Source organism: Chlorocebus sabaeus, chromosome 22, assembly GCF_047675955.1.
Source record: "Chlorocebus sabaeus isolate Y175 chromosome 22, mChlSab1.0.hap1, whole genome shotgun sequence".
NCBI classification, from domain to species: domain Eukaryota; kingdom Metazoa; phylum Chordata; class Mammalia; order Primates; family Cercopithecidae; genus Chlorocebus; species Chlorocebus sabaeus.
The window spans coordinates 61405918-61427378 of record NC_132925.1 but is presented as its reverse complement, the minus strand read 5'-3'; the positions used below and the strand labels follow the sequence as shown (position 1 = coordinate 61427378).

Sequence of the window (21461 nt, the reverse complement as noted above, 5' to 3'; positions counted from 1 at the left end):
CTGATGGTTTTATTAAGAGGGTTTTTTCCCTTTTGCTTGGCACTTCTTCCTGCCACCATGTGAAGAACATGTTTGCTTCCCCTTCTGTCATGATGGTAAGTTTCCTAAGGCTTCCCTAGCTATGCTGAACTGTGAGTCAAATAAAACTCTTTTCTTTATAAATTACCGAGTCTCGGGTATGTCTTAGCAGCATGAGACCAGACTAATACAATGCCTAACATGTGTCAGGCTATTTTTATACATTTAGGCTATGCCAGTGAATGAAAGAAAAACCAACAAAATTCACTGCCCTGTGGAGCTTATATTTTAGAGGGAAGAAACTTACTAACTTATATATTCTTAGAATTACAAAATGACAAAGACCCAACTGAAAGTTTCAGTTTGGCTGACTGACACACTCCTCATTCAATTATTAAAATATACTTCACATATCAGAATGGTTACTTTTATAATACAAAAAAAAATGTAAAGTGTACTACTAAACTGTAATTTCATTTGGCACCCGTGTCAAGAAAAAGAATCTGAAATAATTATAAATTTCAAGTATAAAGAGAATAAAATGTGGCACACGAGCATATTAAGAGCAATGCACTGGATCAGGCATTCACTCTGCCACCATGACCATGAGCAAGCTACAGTTTCAGGTAGCTTCTTTTCAGGGTCAGAAGACCTCCAAAACTCTTTATCTGGAGCATCCTGACAGATTCAAATATGCATAATACATCCTTAATATTTGTGATGTACGTTAGTTAGACACACGGAAGAGACATATACCAGAAAACATTAGCTAGCTTTTACAGAGCAACTGCCAAAATTTAAGACATTTCAACATCCTCAAATTTAAGAGTCCCATTTAGCTTTCTGGCATAATAGGAAAGGCTCCTGTCTTATATCTGGGTAAAATGGATGATAAGTTCTAGCAATTTATAGTTATTCTTTAAATATATCAACACCATGATTGATGTCATAAAATGGTTGTACTTCAAGAAAATTTTAATACTAGCCAAAAAGTTTAGGCACTTAAAAGTGACCAATGACTGATTCTCCAGCAAAGTAGTATTCACTCTGGGAACAGGATTTACTACTGAAAGCAGGCATAAAAGCCCTTAAAATGAATCTGTTACCTGGAGGTAATCTATCACAGTCCTCCATTTTTAAGCCTCATAACTATGGCTTCAGCTTTGCCTCCCAACAATGTAGAATGCTCACAAAATGTGAAACTCCATTTAAGTGAGTCTTTGAAGTGCAATGAAAATGGAAAGAGTAATGTGAAAAGCTAAACATAAATAGTAAAACACTACCACTGACTTCCTTTATATAGTGACTAAAAGTGGTCACTTACTGTGTTACATCCTATTACAATCAGCAATGTAAATGACAAAAATAATTTATACAAATAATTAAAAAGTTACCAGTTTTTGTTTCCTTTCATGAACCAAATTCCTACATGGTAATAAGAACTGGAATGGAATGATAAGCTCTTTTTCCTGCTCCTGAGGCTTATACGCTAATGGCAGATACACAAGTGCACATACAATATGTATGCCTGGGAAATGACCAGTCTTTCTGAGGAAGCACCTGACTATACATAGCCTAAGATTTCAAGACTTTTCTTCTTTATATAAAAATAGTCAATAAATGTTACTGTTCTTACTATTTCTATCCTGGAACAAGGTCAAACAGATTCTCAAGTTCACAAGGACATGTTCATCAATGGTAGTCACTGACAAGCTTGACAAAAGAGCAGTGAGGGGCTTACCAGCCCTATTTTTATTTACACAGATTATAAAGTGCCAACATTTACAACAATATGATGATGGCATACAAGCAGACCAAAGAGAAGAAAAGTAAAATAAACATGAATTTGGTCTGTGACAACGATGGGATCTCAAATCAATGGGGGAAAATATAGACTATTCAAAAAGTGGTAGTAGGACAACAGGGAGCCATCTGGAAAAAAGTAAAGTGGAGTTTATACCAGGATCAACTACACAAGGATCAGAGCTTTCCACGGAAAAGCAATGAAACCACAGTAAGTATACAAGAAAACATGAGACATTCCTTTGCATGGGAACGTCATTTTTGGCTATGATTTAGAATATAGAAGCATTAAAAATTAAACTATATAAGAACAACAAAAATAGTTCTGTATGACAGAGCACACCAAAAACAAAGTTAAAAGACGAAAGACAAACTAGGAAAAATGTTTGGAACTCATTAATTACAGAGACTATAAAGCTTACAAAGAGCTCCAAGAAATCAACAAGCCAGTAGAAAAATGGGCAAATACTTTATAGAAAGGAAACACAAACTGCTCTTACAACAAAATGCTTACCCTTGCTCTCAGAAATTAAAATTGAACCTTCAATGTAATATATTTCACTTATCAGATCAGCAAACATCAGGTTTGATACTACATTGCCTGTGAGCCATGATGAAACAATGATAATAAAAACAAGTACAAACACCTTAAGTATTTTGAAAATAACTCATTATTATTATTATTATTATTTGAGATGGAGTCTTACCCTTTCACCCAGGCTGGAGTGCAGTGGCACGATATTGGCTCACCACAACCTCCACCTCCCAGGTTCAAGTGATTCTCCTGCTTCAGCCTCCTGAGAAGCTGGGATTACAGGCGTCCACCACCATACCCGGCTAATTTTTGTATATTTAGTAGACATGGTGTTTCACCATTTTGGCCAGGCTGGTCTTTACCTCCTGACCTTATGATCCACCTGCCTCGGCCTCCCAAAGTGCTGGGATTACAGGCGTAAGCCACCGTGCCCGGCCTCAAAATTATTTTTAAAACTGACAGAATTATAAATGCATTTACCCTGTAAGCCAATAACCTCACTCTTCAAAAGTTATCATAAATATTTACCTATATAAAAGATCATTTGTACATGTTATTTAGTACAGATCTATCATCAGTACGGGAATGGTTATACAGTGTATCCATACAAAATAATTCTGTGCAGCTTTAAGAATGAGCAATGCTCTATAAACTAATACAAAAGAATCTCCTGTAAGATACACTGTTAATAAAAAGGTATGTATCCTTCTATAAAAGAAATAAGAACATTTGTATCTAGATAAAGAAAATTAGAAGGAGATTTAAACACTAATCTGAGAGATTATGTATGAGGACCCTGCCCTTACAAATTCGTGCTCAGTTCCTCCCTGCTCTATGCCATAAACAGGAACAACCATGGCTAAGTTCAGCAGAGGCCAGAAAGATGAGCACCAATTACTTTCTTAATATCTATTTGTTTCTCATTTGACTTAACATTTCATACTCAGCTCTTTTCTGATTAACACAGTAAGCCTTGATATATGAATAAGCAGGTGGTCTGGGCAAGCAGGGAATATACTTAGAAACATTTAAGTCATACTCCAAACAGGTTTAAACAAAATTTCCTCTTTTTTTAGGGAGATTTTTACTGTAGGGGGATTCTCAAATCGCCCTACAGTAAACCAGTGAATAGAGAAAGGCACTGTGATGGGAAAAGAAGCAAACAGTTTCAGAGCTCGAATTCCAGAACAAGAAAGGTCTCTAGATAGAATGGGTTTTGCAAGTGTTTCCTAATTACACTGGCCTAACTCCTTAATCATGAGAGACACGTGCTGAATATTCTCTAATGCTTCCTTGTCAGAATGGTAGATAACACAGGAACACTTACAGAAGTTTAAATAATTTTATTTCATGTCATTTGGGATGTTTAGGTTTCCATGGCAAATGCTGTGTGCCGTTTCAAGGTTAACTGAATACATCTCAGGAAGACTACAATCCTGGATCCTTTAAGTTCCTTTTCTGCAGGAAAAGTGTGTGCCAACCTTATTAGCTTGAGTGAGCTTACAGTTATGTAAGCATCTCCCAACTCTGACCATTTTAATTACTAAGACATGGAGACAGAACACACATATGCTGTGTTTCAGATTATGGTGGGATGGACAAGTAAGATACAAGCAAGCTCTATGAAGAAAGGAATGAATTGAACCTTGTATCTGTCTAAAGACAAGCACTGTTACATAATCCAGCCCCATGGTAAGCTAGCGTCCCACTAAAGGTGCAGCATGCCAAACCACTCAGATAGTCCCACTGCATATGGAGTTCCTACCAAAGATATCTGCCATCCCCTTTCCCTGTTAAGATTCCTTTTTGATACACACAGAATGGCTCTAAGTGGCCTCTCTAAAGCAGAACAGAGTTTGTAGGTCACTTGGAGTCCAAAATAGATCAGCTAGCAGTTTCTCTTGGCCTAGTGATCTAGATTCCAAATTTCAGAACCTAAGAAATTCTATCAAGGTTTAAACAAGGGAACCCTTTAGATAACCTGACATATATGGGATGGAGATATCTGTATCACCTAAAACTTTTTAGGCCTTCTCATTCCTTAGCATCTTCTCTTTAGCCCTTGGCAACTCTGAATATGAAAATAACCAAGGGCTAATTAAGACAAGAGGAAAAGCTCAGAGGATCTGAACCCAGGCAAATACATGCTGCTTTGGTCTTCGCAGCTCTATGTTTTCTTGTCTTGTTAAGCCAGTGGCAACCCAGTTGTATGGGACAAATTTGGAATGTAATGTAAGCAAGGTGTTTTAACCATAGAACAGGAAGAATTTAAGCAGTAACTCACATAAAAAATAAATTTAAATAGCAGTCTTACTTGCTTAGCCCAAGTTCAGGTTTAAGATTGCAGGATCCTACGGGCAGGTCACAGAACTAGCTGCACAGAACACTTAAGTCAGGAATTAACTACCACCGCTCTCACCCTATACTTAGAACTTTGCAAAGAAGAGTCAATTTAGGATTTTTAATGGTTAAGAATTTTTAACCCATCTTGGTGTGAAAGAACTATTCTATATACCCAAATAATACAGGCATACTGCGATTCACAGATACTGCCTTTTTTTCTTTTTTTTTAAACAAATTGAAGATTTCTGGCAACCCTGTTTCAAGCAAGTCTATCAAGTCATTTTTCCAATAGCATGTGCTAACTACCTGTCTGTGCCATATTTTGGTAATTCTCACAATATTTCACACTTTTTCATTGTTATATGTTATGATGATTTGTGATTAGTGAACTTTGATGTTATTATTGTAACTGTTTTGGGGTACCACGAACTGCACCCATTTAGGACAGTAAACTTAACAAATGTGTTTTGATTGCTCCACTCACCAGCCCCTCCATCTCTCTCCCTCTCCTCAGGCTTCCCTACTTTGAGACACAACAATACTGAAACTAGGCTAATTAGTAACTCTACAATGGCTTCTAAGTGTTCAAGTGAAAAGAAGAGTAGTCACACATCTCTCACTTTAAATCAAAAGCTAAAAATGATAAAGCTTAGTGAGAAAGGCATGTCAAAGCTGAAAGAGGCCAAACGCTAGGCCTCCTGGGGCAAATAGCCAAGCTGTGAATACAAAGTGCTACTCTGGTGAAAGCCGAAAAGCCTTATTACTGATATGGAGAAAGTTTTAATGGTCTGGATAGAAGATCAAACCAGCCACAAATTTCCGTTGAGCCAAAGCCTAATCCAGAAAAAGTCCCTAAATCTCCTTTCAGGGGCTAATAGCTGGTGACTTTAAGTTAAAGCCAATGCTCACTGGCCATTCCAAAAATCTTAGGGCCCTTAAGAATGATGCTAAATCTACTCTGCCTGTGCTCTGTAAATGAAACAAAGTCTGGATGACAGAACATCTGTTTAGAGCATGGTTTACTGAATATTTTAAGCCTGCTGTTGTGACCTACTGCTCAGAAAAAAGACTCTTTTCAAAATATTACTGCTCATTGACAATGTACATGGTCACCCAGAAGTTATGATGGAGATATACAAGGAGATTAATGCTGTTTTCATGCCTGGTAACAAAATTTCTATTCTGTGACCCATGGATCAAGGAGTTATTTAGACTTTCAAATCTTATTATCTAAGAAATACATGTTTTGTAAGGCTATAGCTGCGAGAGATAGTGATTCCTCTGATGGATCTGGAAAAAGTAAATTGAAAACCTTCTGAAAAAGATTCACCATTCTAGGTGCCATTAAGAATAATCATGATTCATGGGATGTGGTGAAAACATCAACATTAACAGAAATTCAGAAGAAGTTTACTCTAACCCTCATGGATGACAATTTTGAGGGTTTCAAGCCTTCACTGAAGGAAGGAACTGTGGATGTGAAGGAAATAAAAAGAGAACTAAAGTTAGAAGTGGAACCCAAACATGGGTCTGAATTGCTGTAATCTCATGATCAAACATGGATTAGGAGTTGCTTCTCATGGATGAGCAAAGAAAGTGGTTTCTTGAGAAGAAATCTGCTGAAGATGCTGTGAATGTTGAAATGACACGAAGAATTCAGAATATTACATAAACTTAGTTGATAAGGCAGCAGGAAGTTCTGACAGGACTGACTCCAATTTTGAAAGTTCTATTGTGGCTTAAATGCTATCAAACAGCGCTGCATAGGGATCTGTTGTGAACGGAATAGTCAATCTGTGGGGCAAACTTCATTGCTGTCTTAAGAAACTGCTATAGTCACCCCAACCTTCAGCAACCACTACCCTGATTAGTCAGCAGCCATCAATAGCAAAACAAGACTATCCACCAGCAAAAAAGATTATGATTCACTGAAGGCTCAGATGATTGAATTTTTTAGCAATAAAGCATTTTTTAATTTAAGGTATGTACATTGTTTTTTAGATAGAATCTTATTATACATGTGATAAACTACAGTATTGTGTGAATAAAACTTTTATATGCACTGGAAAACCAAAAAATCTCATGAGACTCACTTTATTGTGATACTTGCTTTATTGCAGCGGTTTGAAACTGAACCTGCAATATCTCCGTGGTATGCCTGTACCCACTGAAAAAAATATCTAATATGAAATACACAACTATGTGAATATTGAGATGACACATAGGGAACATCTTGATGCAGTTACCTTGCCACATATTTCAGTAGCAAACCAGTGCCAAACATACTTTTAGGCACTAAATGACTTAATATATTTCAAATCTACTCCTTGGGGGCCACATACTGACAGTGGTCACTGACATACTTATTTCTACAGTAACATTTAAAATGACTATGGAAGCAAAATTTCCCACAGTTCAAAGATACAAGGGCAAATGCATATTTAAAGTGTCTGTATCTGGTATAGGGAAGATAGTATTGCATGGTGATATGATCTGGTTGTGTCCCCACCCAAATCCTATCTTGAATTGTAACTCCCACAATTCTCACGTCATGGGAGGAACCCAGTGGGAGGTGACTGAATTATGGGGGTGGGTCTTTCCTGTGCTGTTCTTGTGATAGTGAATGAGTCTCACGAGATCTGATGGTTTTAAAAATGGGAGTTTTCCTGCACAAGCTCTTTTCCCCTGCCACCATCTACGTAAGACATGACTCGCTCTTCCTCGACTTTCACCTTCTGCCATGATTGTGAGGCCTCCCCAGCCATGTGGAACTTTTAAGTCTAATAAACCTCTTTTTTTGTAAATTGCTTAGTCTTGGTTATCTCTTTATCAGCAGCATGAAAATGGACTAATACACACAGCTATACAAAAGCTGCCTGTTAACTAAAGGCAGTATCAATATTATTAAACATTAAAAAATACTAGTTTCAAGGTTGTTTGGGAGTCTTACAGCAGTCTAATTATATCTTCATTAGAATCTTCCTTAGAAACACTAGTCAAAACACACTGTACCATGAAACAGATCAGTTAACTGAAATAAAGATAAGACCAGGAAGTCCTATAGATACCTGGTTATAACCCTGATGCTCATCAAGTGCCCATTCTGCGCAAGTTTTCGCGGAAAACTGGAGGAATTCTACAGTAAGAGCAATAAAAGTTTGGTACAGTAACTAGTGTATAAATCCACTTCATTAATTATCCATAATAATTTACGTTAAATTGGAAATCTGTATTTACATTAAAATATTAAATCCTCATCACTTAACAAAGGGATGATTAATATAGAACTTTTAAGGTTACAATGGAAACTGTCTTTCCATATTAAAGAGAAAAACCTCAAAAAGCCCAATTATTCTCAATTTAGAAGCTAGTAATCTTTTTCTTTAGGTAGCAATTATAAATATTAACTATACTTAAAAGTGCACATCTCACAAATGAATAGAAATAGGCTCCCTCAATTTTTTTTTCCACATGACAATTATGATTTAGTGAAAGGATATAACATAGGAATTAGTGCCCAAACAAGCAACATTTTTAAAGAGCACCTAGTCTCAAGTCAATTTTTGTGATGTCAACTGCGTTTCACTAAAACACATAGCAAAAGAAACCTTTTCTCTCTGATCTGGAAGAAGAAAAACAGACTCTACTTTTCTACTACTACTCTACCCCAAATAAATCCTCCCTTCCTTAAGATAATGGATGTTTATGATTCAAGAGCCAAACATCTAATTTGATCATAGTTTAATAAGCAATTCCCACGGAATTAAAAATCATAAGTGATAAATATAACCAGTAAGTATAATAACAAGGATATCTTACAGCTGTGTGATATTTTATTGCGTTTGTAAACTGCTTTTACATAAAATAGCTGCCTGTGCAATTTTTAGAGGGTCCAGCTATGATCAAATGTAGCTGGAATACTGCCACACAAGGTGTCTGGGGAATGAATCATGAGAGTTGTGTTTCTTTCTTAAAACAGGAAAAAAACAATCTATCTTCACTTTTGGAAGATGCATAAAAAATTAGTTTCTCACCTTCTGGTATTTCTGCCACCATTTATATGAACACTGGTCTTCCCTTGAGACAGGTTTTGAAGGAAATATCTGGCACTTATTGAGGGATTCTAACTGAACTGCAGACATGGTTGAAGGCAACACACATTCAGGAAGAATTTGCACTTTAGCTTGCTGGATTCTAAAATAAAGAGAACCAAGCATGGTATTCATTTCTAAAATCGACTAACTCAAACTATAAGTTTCTAAACAGTGATAATTTTAAATACTACCGTTTTCCAAGTTTTATCTTTTAAATATTCATCAAATACTGATGTTAAAATATAGAAACTTTCAGAAAATAATTTTATTTCATAAATCATACCAAAGTTAAAACCGAAGATAGCCTAAGGTATGGATTTTCAATGTCACTGTGGAATGGAAAGGGAGATCTACACATTTCAGATAAATACAGAGTCTATAAATGAAACAAAGTTTTAAAAAACCAACATACAACTAACTACTGCTTGATACTTCTGATTTCTTAAACATTCTTTAGACACCCAAACTCTTCTATCCCCCCACTTCTTATGCTGCTTAACTCTTACATCTATCCTTTCCCATAAGTCATCTGAGTAGAGAAAGGAAGAGAAAAATCAAGAATGCATTTACATGGATGAATTAAAATAACACTAGAGAATTACATGCAATCTTTCTGTATGCATTCCTTTTCACATTCTTAAAAGTTTATCTGTACAGAGGATCAAACTATACATTAGATTCTTAAAAGTTATTTAAAATGTCATAATAAAGTCTTTTCCAAAATGCTACTTGAGAATATCATAATTGCAAATATCTGATGAACCAGTGCAAACAGGAAGGTTGTATGCATGAAATATCTTCCTGTGAGGCGCTCTATCTCTTAGAGTGTAGCTTTTGAAATGTAGAATATGTAACTATATTCAAATGCTAGTATAAAACACTGTCAGACTGACAAAGTCAAATATATTAAAAGTCTTTGCTTTATTAGTTATACTTAAGACTTCTAAAGTAGTCTTTCATAATACCCCCTGTTTGACCACAAAATATTATGGATGAAATTCTGACATTTTACTTATTTATTAAAAGGAAAAATAGCTGAGTGTGTTAGAAAGTATCTAGGTTTAATTTAATGATAATAGTAGACTCACTCTACTAACTTTATTTCCTTCCTGCAAACTCATTAGAAATACTCAAAAAATTTGTCTACATGATTTGGGAGAATGTTAAAACATTTTACTATAGTCAAACTATGGTCAAGTGTTCTTATGTTACTAGAGCTCATTAGAAACAAAATCTCAATTTCCTTCACCTGATTCATGAACACAAATAACTTGTTAATTATATTATGAAGATAAAAGTATATACCATCCTATGGAAATTTTTAGAAATCTGATTCTTCTTTAAGGTTATAGGAAACTGAATTAGGAATTTTGCTTTACCGAACTATTGTATAAGATTTGATTATGATAAAAACAATAACATTATTGATCCCGTGGCTTACAGATCATGTTAACAGTCTGCAGTACAAGCTGTTTGAATTGCCTTGAAGGATGAAAGAATGCTCTCCTTTACCTGGTTAAACACGGCCAGGATCCACTGCATACGCAGTGGCTGGTTCTCCCAGCAGCTGAGTTTTGTTTTTAACATAAGCTAGTTTTTTTTCTTTCCAACCTGTTTATCAGAGTTGTTTTGTGATTACAGCAACATAATTTATATAAATGTTATAAAAACCAGTGAAATATGAGTACAACAGTAAAATTGCTTCAAGGAACATTAAGTTGAGACATAAACTGCTTTCAACTTAGGTATATGCAACTTTAATAGGAAAAAAACCGCACAAATCTGGAAAATTTCTGCACTCAAATTGCCTTGTGACTATCTTTAGAATCCCTCTTTAAAGAAAAACTAGCAGTATAAACTGCGGATAATATACAATGAAAGTGCTAGAAAGTCTACAGTCATCTCCAATCTGCAGACCTGCTTTAATTAAAAGACATTGGTCTCTCCAAATGAAAAATGAATGAATTTATACATTTTAAGTTAAAATAAAATGTTTAAGCTATATATGTGTAACATTTTGTGATTTCCAGCTTCAACTAACTTTCTGACTAACAATTACTGGTCTCAGTCATGACAGGTAAGAGATCTTCTCTTGTGATGCCAACAGGATATCAATCCCCTCCTCCTCTCTACATGCTAAGAAGTAGGAACTTCTGAAGAGTCCTATGTCAATGAGACCTGTGTTTTTACTAAAAATAAATTTATTTGTGTTCAGAAGATGCCCCTTCTGCTGCCCCGCCCCCCACGACTCTGGTTATTGTATACTTTTTTTTTTGACATGGAGTCTCACTCTGTTGGCCAGGCTGCAGTGCAGTGGTACAATCTCTGTTCACTGCAACTTCTGCCTCCCAGGTTCAAGTGATTCTCATGACTTAGCCTCCCGAGTAGCTGGAATTACAGGCACCATGCCCAGCTAATTTTTTTTATTTTTAGTAGTGATGGGGCTTCACCATGTTGGTCAGGCTAGTCTTGAACTCCTGGCCTTAAGTGATTCACATACCTTGGCCTTCCAGAGTGCTGAGATTACAGGTATGAGTCACCACACCTGGCCTCTGTAGTGTACTTTCAATAAATGAAGTGTCATTTAGGTAAAAGACAAATGGATATTTTTATTTTTTAATTTTTTTTAGTTTTCTATATGCTTATTTCTCTAAGAAAAACAAATGAATATTAAATATTTTACTGAAGAAAGGGAAGGTGGCTTGAGTTTCAAATGTGCTATGAAGAAATCCTGGTATAAGGGAAGGAGTACCAGTTTGGAAGTCAGGGGACCTAGAACCAATCAGGTCTGTCGCTTATTTGCTGTTTAGGCAAATTACTTAACCTCTCTAGTACTTGGCATTCTGATATAGAAAAAGAGGAGACTGCACTAAATCATCTCCAGAATTTCTTTCATTTCACCACTTCCAGTGAAGGTGGTTACAGGGCCAGAGAAGTAGTGGAGCCAAGAGAAATCTCATTCCACAGAGGCCTTTTAAAGGAAGACAGACATACCCTTATGAGAGACCTTAATAATGGGTCTACAGAATACTAGAGAGAATGTGTCCTTTCCACGTCTTGTCCGCCTGTATCAGTTTGATAGTAATCTTTTTTTTTCCTTTGAGATGGAGTTTCCCTCTTGTTGCCCAGGCTGGAGTGCAGTGGCACGATCTTGGCTCACTGCAACCTCTGCCTCCCGGGTTCAAGCGATTCTCCTGCCTCAGCCTCCCAAGTAGCTGGGATTATAGGCATGCGCCACCATGCCCGGCTAACTTTGTATTTTTAGTAGAGACAGGGTTCCTCCATGTTGATCAGGCTGATCTCGAACTCCTGAGCTCAGGTGATCGTCCTGGCTTGGCTTCCCAAAATGCTGGGATTACAGGCATGAGCCACTGCATGTGGCCTGATGTTAATCTTTACTAGAGTCAAGCATTCATTCCTTGTCCTGTTTTCAGAGTTAACAATATACTGCCATCTTGTGTTCAATAGTTTTTCCACAATCAAAACTCACTAATGTCAAGACAGTCTGAGAAATATACTTTTCCCCAAGTCAATTTTCCTTTATGGTTTCTAGAATAGTATTCACAATTGAAATTGTATGAAGTAAGAAGTACTTTAAAAATGGAACTGTTAGCAAAATCCACAGTAACAAAACAGTTTGCTAATTATCATAATGCAGACCACCCCCAGCAAATCATTCTTTCATTCATTTATATAACATTTATGGTCCTAAATGTAAAACATAAGTAAGTCTTGGTCATTGTTCTTAAGGAGGTTATCTGTCGAGGGAGACAGACGTACAATCCCATCAGGACAGTGCAATGTGGTAAGGCTATCAAAGTGTGCACAATGAATGTTCTGAGGAAGTACCTGGAGAGAACTAAACACCCTAAGAACTCTGGCAATCCCATCTCACATTCCTCTATGCTCTCTTTAGCTCCAAGGAGCTGTCTGACATGTCAACATTTCCATAATTAAAAAATATATAGGAAGGCCCACCATGTGAACAAAACAGACAAAACGTTCCTGCCCTCATGCTGTTCACATTCTTTTTTTCAGTCTTAATCCCTCACCCCACCAAATAAAAACCCCAAAATACTCAGAACTTCCATGTGTTCAGAAGATACTACCTGGGCAACACAGAGGTCTGATGGGATTTTCAACTCTGGGTATAAATTGGAAACCAATTCACTAGTACTTGTATTGTGTACCAGGACTGTGTATCTGTAAGACCTCAGCGGTGATGTGCCACAGTTGAGAAGCACTCCCTTAAGAGATAATATCCAATGATCAAGGCAAATGCTTTACTTTGTTTCCTTTTTAAAAGAGGATAAAATAAGATAAACTGGACTTTTCTGGGTCTGTTTTAATGTGCATCCCTTGAATTTGTGCAAAACCCAGCCATTTGAGCTATGTCAAAATGAGTAACTGCTGAAACAGTACACTCAGGGAATTTCTAAATGTCACAAGGCACATAGACTACAAGTATTTATTGATCACTTATTATGTAAATAGCATTTCTGGGTGATATAAAATTCACACTGGAGAAGGACACTAAATATAAATGGCTTTTATAGCTCAGATGGAGCAGTTGGCAGATGTTAGTAACCCGTGTGGCTTTCAAACATCATAGCAATGCTACAAAAACCACAGCTGTCCTGGTGAGCACACAAACAGCTCACAAGCCTCTGGTCTCCCTATCCTCTTATGCTCTGAGAGGCCTTCAATCCTAAAGAAGCCAAGTCCCAAACAGCACCTCCCTTTGGATTTACATTACTATTCTCAAACCTGGAGAGACATTAGAATCACCTGAAAATCATTTTTAAAAGATGCTGCAGCCTCATCACTCTCTGGAGATGGGAGATGAGGTTGAAACTCAAGCTTCTATAGTTTTAAAAGCTTCCCAGGTGATTCTGATGCATAGCAAGGTTGGAAACCACTGGGCTATACCTTAGAAGGGAAAGAGAACAACTAGTTAAAAGTTACAAAATCTGAAAGGTCAGTAGAATACAAAAAGTACAAGTAAACTATTTCATTATAAAACATTCACAGAGCATTAAGGTATATGTTATTCCTTACCCATCTGACTGTGTTCTTAGCTCAAGGACTTTGAACCTTTGTCTTCCAATTGCTTTCACTTTCACTATCTCAATTCCAAAATCCTGTTCTTCTCGATAGGCATATATCTCTGCTGTTGTTCCAAACTGTGCTTCCCTTTCCTGTATATTGCTTCCAAGACAATTTTAAAAGGAAAGAATTTTGAACATTTGAGTTTTAAATATATGCAAAGTAAGCAAAAGCAATACATATGGGTAAACAATTTATAGACTCAACCCTTACTACAAAGCTAGTATAATTTTATTTATTTATTTGTTTGTTTGAGACGCAGTGTGGCTGCATTAGCCAGACGAGAGTGCAGTGGCATGATCTCAGTTTGCTGCAACCTCTGCCTCCCAGGTTCAAGTGATTCTCCTGCCCCAGCCACCTGAGTAGCTGGGATTACAGGCACACACCACCACGCCTGGCTAATTTTTGTATTTTTAGTAGAGACGGGGTTTCACCATGTTTGTCACGCTGGTCTCAAACTCCCGACGTCAGGTGATCCACCCGCCTCGGCCTCCCAAAGTGCTCAGGGTATAGGCATGAGCTACTGTGCCTGGCCAATTTTATTTATTTTTAAATCACATGGGGGATACAGAAGGAGGATTCAGGAAGTACAATTAGAGAACTTTAGGAAAAGAATAGATTTCTAGTCACTGAAAATAATTTAGAACTTACAGGGGTTTAAACTCATTTCCCAAACCAAACATTCTTTCACTCTGTCAAATGACTTATCATTTCTGCTGCTTACTGGCAGCACTGTACTGGGGTGGGAGCTTCCTGTATGTATTTCCTGCCTCTACTGCAGATTTCCTTTATTTGCCACAGGATACTTAACATTCAGCTTCAATTTAAAGGGTACAACCTATGAATTTTGAGAGACAAGGAAAGAAAAGACCACTCTTTTGGAAAAGTAATCCTTTAGGTTAAAATAAAAAAGCACTATTTCTCTTTAATAAAGACAGTTATTGAAACCAAGATTCCAGAAATGTTTTTCATCAAATATAAATGATTAAAAATTTTTCAAATACCAGAAAGTTAAATTGTGTATGAAGGTGTAGAGCTGAGTTAGATGGTAATTAAATGAACAAAAATACTCCAACTTGCACTATGAAACTTCTACTTAACCAAACTCCTAACCTCACATTCTTACCCAACCTCTCCTGTACATGGAAAATAACAGCCTCCTTTGGCTTCAACAATGACGACCGCAATTACCCATGAGAGGAAATGTATTAAGCAAATGGACTCTAATATTTTACCTGTATGCAAGAACAGCAAAGGTTCTATCTTTCTGAATTAAATTCCGCACCATACTGACTTCTTGAGGGTGAAAAAGCTGAAGAGGCAATGTCTGTCCGGGAATCAGGATCATCATCACCTGTGGCAGAACTGGAATCACCTGACAGCTGTCGTCATCGTGCAAAGTCCTGCCATGAAATTCTTCCATATCAGCGCCTAGATACTATTTAAGAACATATATAGGTACAGTGTCATGATCGATATGTAATAAAAATATAAGCTCAACAGACTAAAGAGCAAATCACATTAAAAGAAATACAGGCCAGGCACAGTGGCTCACACCTGCAATCCCAGGACTTTGGGAGGCCGAGGTGGGCAGATCACCTGAGGTCAGGAGTTCAAGACCAACCTGGCCAACATGGTGAAACCCTGTTGCTACTAAAACTACAAAAATTAGTTGGGTGTGGTGGTGGACGCCTGTAATCCTAGCTACTCAGGAGGCTGAGGCAGGGGAATCACTTGAACCCAGGAGGTGGAGGCTGCAGTGAGCCGAGATTGTGCCACTGCAGTCACTCGAGCTTGGGTGACAGAGCAATGCTCTGTCCCAAAAAAAAAAAAAAAAAAAAAAAAAAAATACAAATGGGGTTACAAATAATAAATGTGGTATATAAGCATCCCATGTGAAAATATAATTTTTAATCTAACTTTAACTCTTAGAAGAATTTCTAATCTTTTATGAAGAATATCTCAAACACAGAAATTCAAGAATTCTTTTAATACAAAGTATTTTACTTTTACCAAGATAATATCTTATGCCCAAATATCACAAACAGCAAGTAAAAAATGTATGTTCAGTAACACTCTAGTACCTAGAAGTACAGAGAAGTATTTATTAGCTCAATTACTACAAAGACTATAAACAGCAACAATTCTTCAAAGAATTCCACCACAACATACTATTAAGCTTCTTCAAAATTATAGTTAAATGTTTATCTACTGGCAAATAGCCCATGTCCTCATCCACAATTTCTGATATCTAGTAATACAAATATCAGTCACTTGTTTTTATGAACTTTTATCTACATTTAAATGTGTATCTATTATATTAGATCTATCACTAAATTACATACTGTATGTGATGTTGGCAGACTGGTGTCAAAATTTATGATGTTTGGTTTTTTGGCTTCTTTACTATCCTGGTCTTCAACTTCCATTTCATCTTCTTCCTCACTCTCTGCTGTAAGAGTAGAATATTGTAAGAAAAAAAAATGAATGAAAACCTTTCAAACACATAATTCCTTCTTCAAAAACGGGGTACTTCTAAAACCACATGCATTTGGTAAACTCTACAGTACTGTGAAGAGGTAGTCAGAGGGCTGGGGTCTATGCTGGGCTCTGTCAGTAGCTATTTTCTTTTTAGGTCAACTGTGAATTTTAGAATAGTTTAACATTTATAGAGAAGTTGCAAAGATAATACAGAGTGCTCCTGTATGTCACACACCCTTTTCTCCTATGGTTAATTTATATCAGTATGGTACATTTGCCACAACGAAGGAATCAGTCTTGGTACATTACTATAACTAAACTTCACATTTTATTTGGATCTCCTTAGTTTTTATCTAATCTTTTTGTGTTCCAGGATCCCACATTACATTTAGTTATCATGTTTCCCTACCCTCTTCTGGGCTAGTGTGGTTTTCAGACTTTGCTTGTTTCTGAGTTTTGAGGAGTACTGGTCAGGTATTTTGAAAAGTATCCCTCAACTGGGTTTTGTTTGATGTAATTCCCATGATTAGACTGAGGATACGTGTTTCAGGGAGGAAAAAGTGAAGTGTTGTTATTCTTTTGTTTTTTAGAAATGGGGTCTGTCATCAATGTGCTGTTTTTATTACATATCAAGCCTACATATTAAGAACTAGTCCTGCTATTAACCTTGATCACCTGGCTAAAGCAGTATGTGTCAGGTTTTACCACTATAAAGTTCCTTTCCCCCTTCTTTTCACATTATACTCTTTGGAAGCAAATCACTAGGTATAGCCTCCACTTAAGCGGTGATGAGTTATGCTCCACTCCCTTGAAAGAGAAATACCTATATACGTTATTTAAAATTCTTCTATATGGGAGATTTTTCTCTTCTCCCTCACCAGAAACTAATTTTAACACCTTAGACAACTCATTCTGCCCAATTAAATTTTAGTTTCCTCATCTGCAAAATGATAAGCTTAAACACGTCAACCTCTAATGTTCTCTCAAACTCTCAACTTCAAAGAGTTCCTACATAAGAAAGGAAACCAAAGCAGGCAAGATCTGTTAATTAAAACAGAGAAAGATAATCTGGCAGGAAGAATTTCACAGCATTTTTCTAATGATAACATTTCCGTGGCTGTCATTACATTATTTTAAAGTGAAGGCCAGGTGTGGTGGCTCACACCTGTAATCCCAGCACTTTGGGAGGACGAGGCAGGCAGATCACTTGAGGTCAGGAGTTCAAGACCAGCCTGGCCAACATGTTGAAACCCCATCTCTACTAAAAACACAAAAATTAGCCGGGTGTGGTCGCAGGTGCCTGTAATCCCAGTTACTGGGGAGGCTGAGGCAGGAGAATTGCTGGAACCCAGGAGGCGGAGGTTGCAGTGAGCTGAGATTGTGCTACTGCACTCCAGCCTGGGTGACAGAGCAAGATTCTATCTCAAAAGAAAAAAACAAAGAAATTTTTGCAATCATGTTCATACTATTTTGCTTAGTAATTTTAAATTTAAAAATAAAGTTGCATGAAGCATAAAACATTTTAGAAGAACGTCTTAGAAAACTAGATGTTACCAATGACAGCAAAGAGAATTAGAAAATGCTACACAATACAAATGCTATTATACTAACTGTGAGTCTGTCCTTTTCATACAAACTATGAGTAAATTTCCTATCCTAGACCAGTGATTCTCAACCACAGGTGATTTTGCCCCTCAGGGGATATTGGTTGTAATAACTAAGGGAGTCTGACTGGCATCTAGTGGGTAGAGGCCAAGGATGCAGCTAAATAGCCTACAATGCAAAAGACAATCCCACCCAAAGAATTCTCCAGCCCAAAAGTCAAGTGCTGAGATTGGGAAACCCTGGCCTAGACTAACAATAAAGAATTACTGAATCTCATTTCAGTAACTGAATCTCCCAGTTCCTGTATTTTTAAACGCCCCAAATAAACTTCTAAATCAATAAAATGTCAATACAAAATAATCATTTTTTCCTTTACATATCATTATTTAAGTCAAACCACCTGTAGCAAGGTCCCTGACAGAAAATAAAAATGTTTTTCAATATGGTAACTGCCATGGACTTTCTATTCATTGTTACAATTTCCCAGATACAAAACTTTGTCAAAAACAGAATTACTTCAACTTATATGTAAATAGTCAATGGTCTAACACTTCATACAAATTTTCCTTGGAACATGTAAGTTTCACCAAAAGATAAAAAAGGGCAATCTAAATGGATGAGAAAAATATTCTGTATCAAATTCTTTGTATTTCCAACGCTGACAGCATGGCTATCACTTGGCATGCAGCACGATCCACTTTATTGCTCTACTACAGAAAGTTTAAAAGATAAACTATTAGCTCAAAGGCTGGAATTAATATTGTTAAAAATTTACATTTTAACTCTTCTGACTCCTAGTCTCTAAATAATTTCTTTAGTAACTTTTTTTTCATAAATATGGCTAAAACCCACTTTCCCACACTCAGTTATGTTTATTGTTTCATTTGCCTAGGATAAATTCTTCACATCTCAACTATAAAGCTTTTTGTTGCAACTTAGAGGACTTATTCTTCAGAACAACTCGTACTGCATGGAATTATGGAAAGTCCAATGTTTTCCTACAAATAAAATTTACATAATTTGGAAAGGCATTATTGCTATATCTACATCATCTCTGGGCCCTCTCCCGATGTTTTTCTGAAACACACACACACACACACAAAACACGCTGACTGTTCAGAGCTATCACAGTGAAGTCTGATGACTCATCTCATGCAGAAGCACCATGTGAATGCCGACAGAACATCAGTATCCTTCCTCTTCTATTTACCATTCTCCCTGAAACACCGGATTTGGCACAGAGAGTAGGGCTAATGTCTCTGAAAAAACAGCTCAGCTTTCCATCAAAGGCTGGCACACTTACCCTTGTGTCAATTCAGCTAGGATGGCTTCAAGAACAACCACTGACTATGGTTTATTTTTATAGAAAAGTTTTCTCCTATATGGTGGGTGTGCACTCAGTCTCTTCCATGCTGTTACTAGTGGACAAATTAATCTTCCAAGCATAGATTTCCTTAGGCAATTACCTGAAACCGAAAACTGTTTCTTGGCAATCCACGGGAAAAACCCGAAACACACTGGCAAGAGATGCCAGTTTCCCAGCAACTTAAACCCAATCTACCTCCTAGGCCTTATGTTCCACAACCATATCCTAAATATGTGCTTTTGGATGTCTCCTGATCTACCTTGAAAGGCTTTTTCCCAGCTCCTCTGACCCTTGAACACCTTCTGCCTCTGAAGAACCACAATAGCATTCATTTATCTGGCCCTAAATCAACTGCAGAGGCAGTTGATTATATATATTCTCAGTTTAGTTATATTCTCAGCAGCCCCGCCTAGACAGTAAACCTCAAGTATCAGATTGTGTATTATCTCTCGTTTCATCTCCACAACACCTAACATACTTGATTAACGAAGGGACTCAGTTAATAGTCTCAAGTTTGGATGATACGCCTTTTGGAAAGCATCTCTTGAAAGGCATTGCATGAGAAGTTTATACAATATTCCATGCCTTTTTTTTTCTGTTCAGTATTTCAACACAAGGCCAAAGTCTAAACATTTCACACAACATACAGGAAAAAGAAAAACTAAGTATCTCTGATAAAGCATAATCGTACGTGCCTGAGAAAAACAGACCAACAGTAAGAAAAACAAAATAGAGAAGGGATTTACAGATATAATGACAAACACACCCGGGATGGAATCCTAACTCTGCTGTGTGACCTTGCGCAAGTCACTGAACTAATCTGCAATCCAATACTCGCTGATCAAATCGGAAACTGAAAAGTGATGTGGAAAGGATTAAAACGCGAAACGCAGGCAAAGCGTTAAGTGCAAGGCTCGTAACACGGTTAGTGCTTAGTATATGTTAGCTGTCACTCTTATTAAAAGGAAGGAAACCAGCAAAAGTAACAGCTGTGAATCTGACCCGGCCCTCTAGTTCCAGAACATTTCCTAGGAGCTACACTCAGGACACAGGGAGGATGGAGAGGATGAGTTTCCTGTTCTTAAGAGCAAACGTCCCCCGACACCCTGGCTCACGGCTCGGGGCAACAGAGCAGCGAAGAAGGTGCCGCGACTCCATCGCTGGCCAAGGGCCGACGTGAAGCAGCCTCCTGGTGCGGCCCTGCTGGGCTGGCTGGCCAGTCTCGGCGCCCCCACACCCGCCTCCCAGGCCCGCTGCACCGTTAGCGGCTCCGGGCCTCTCCACACTCCCGACTACAGGGAACTACTCCGGGCGGTTACCAGGCAAGAGCGGCAGGTGATTGCCCATGTTGTGCGCAGCGTCCTGCTGATCTCCTTCGCCGGCCATGTCTGTTTACCCGCAAAGGAGGCTGGGACAGGGCGGTGCCGGAGACTCCGGGGGAGGGTCCGCGTCTCGCCGCTGCCGCGCACCGGGGCCACAGCGCCCCCTGGCGGCCCCAGAGGAGCAGACGGCGGCGCATACCCAGGCCTGGGAGTGATGCCCTAGGCGGAAGGGACAATTACAGGCCTGCGCTCCGCACCAGGGACAGAACGCCGTCCCCCGCCATCCAGGGCTGAGTGCCCGGCGTACACGCTGCAGAGTCCTCACCTTGTTCCAGCCTTTAGCATGACTTATTTAATCGTACTATTTTGCATATGGAGAAACTGAGGCTGAGAGCCTTTAGTCTCCACCTTGTTTCTAAACGAAGAGGGTAGGGAGTAAATAGAAACCTGTTGATGCAGCAGTAGTTTCAATTCTTAAAATATGAAGCATATATAAAATAAGCATATATGTGAAGGCTGGGGAAATCCATCAGTTATTCCGAGGGTGGTTAAATTATTGCTGATTTTCTTCAGTAGTTTCAATATATGTACATGTAACTTCAATAACTTCAGTAGTTTCCATATATGTACATTACATTACAAAATTAACAAGTATTAATCAGAAACATACTTGAAATGATGATTGTACAGAATGGAAAACGCCTATAATTGGTAAATAGAACTGTCTAAATATAAACTAACCTACTCATTATGACTTCAGCTATGTAAAAACAAGTCACTGTGGCAAC

General features: G+C 37.8%; 1 protein-coding gene across 1 annotated transcript in view; it reads right to left on the bottom strand.

Moving 5' to 3' along the window:
- The window catches only part of CRBN (cereblon), a 29837-nt gene extending 9068 nt beyond the window's left edge, over window positions 1–20769 (bottom strand). Inside the window, exons 1-5 of the mRNA XM_007985049.3 lie at window positions 20671–20769; window positions 16245–16351; window positions 15135–15337; window positions 13852–14001; window positions 8734–8893 (exon numbers count right to left, since the gene is read on the bottom strand). Coding sequence (XP_007983240.1) covers window positions 8734–8893; window positions 13852–14001; window positions 15135–15337; window positions 16245–16351; window positions 20671–20737 — 687 coding nt within the window. The 5' untranslated portion in view covers window positions 20738–20769. The remainder of the gene's footprint in view (window positions 1–8733; window positions 8894–13851; window positions 14002–15134; window positions 15338–16244; window positions 16352–20670) is intronic.
- Between the last annotated feature and the right edge of the window lie 692 nt (window positions 20770–21461).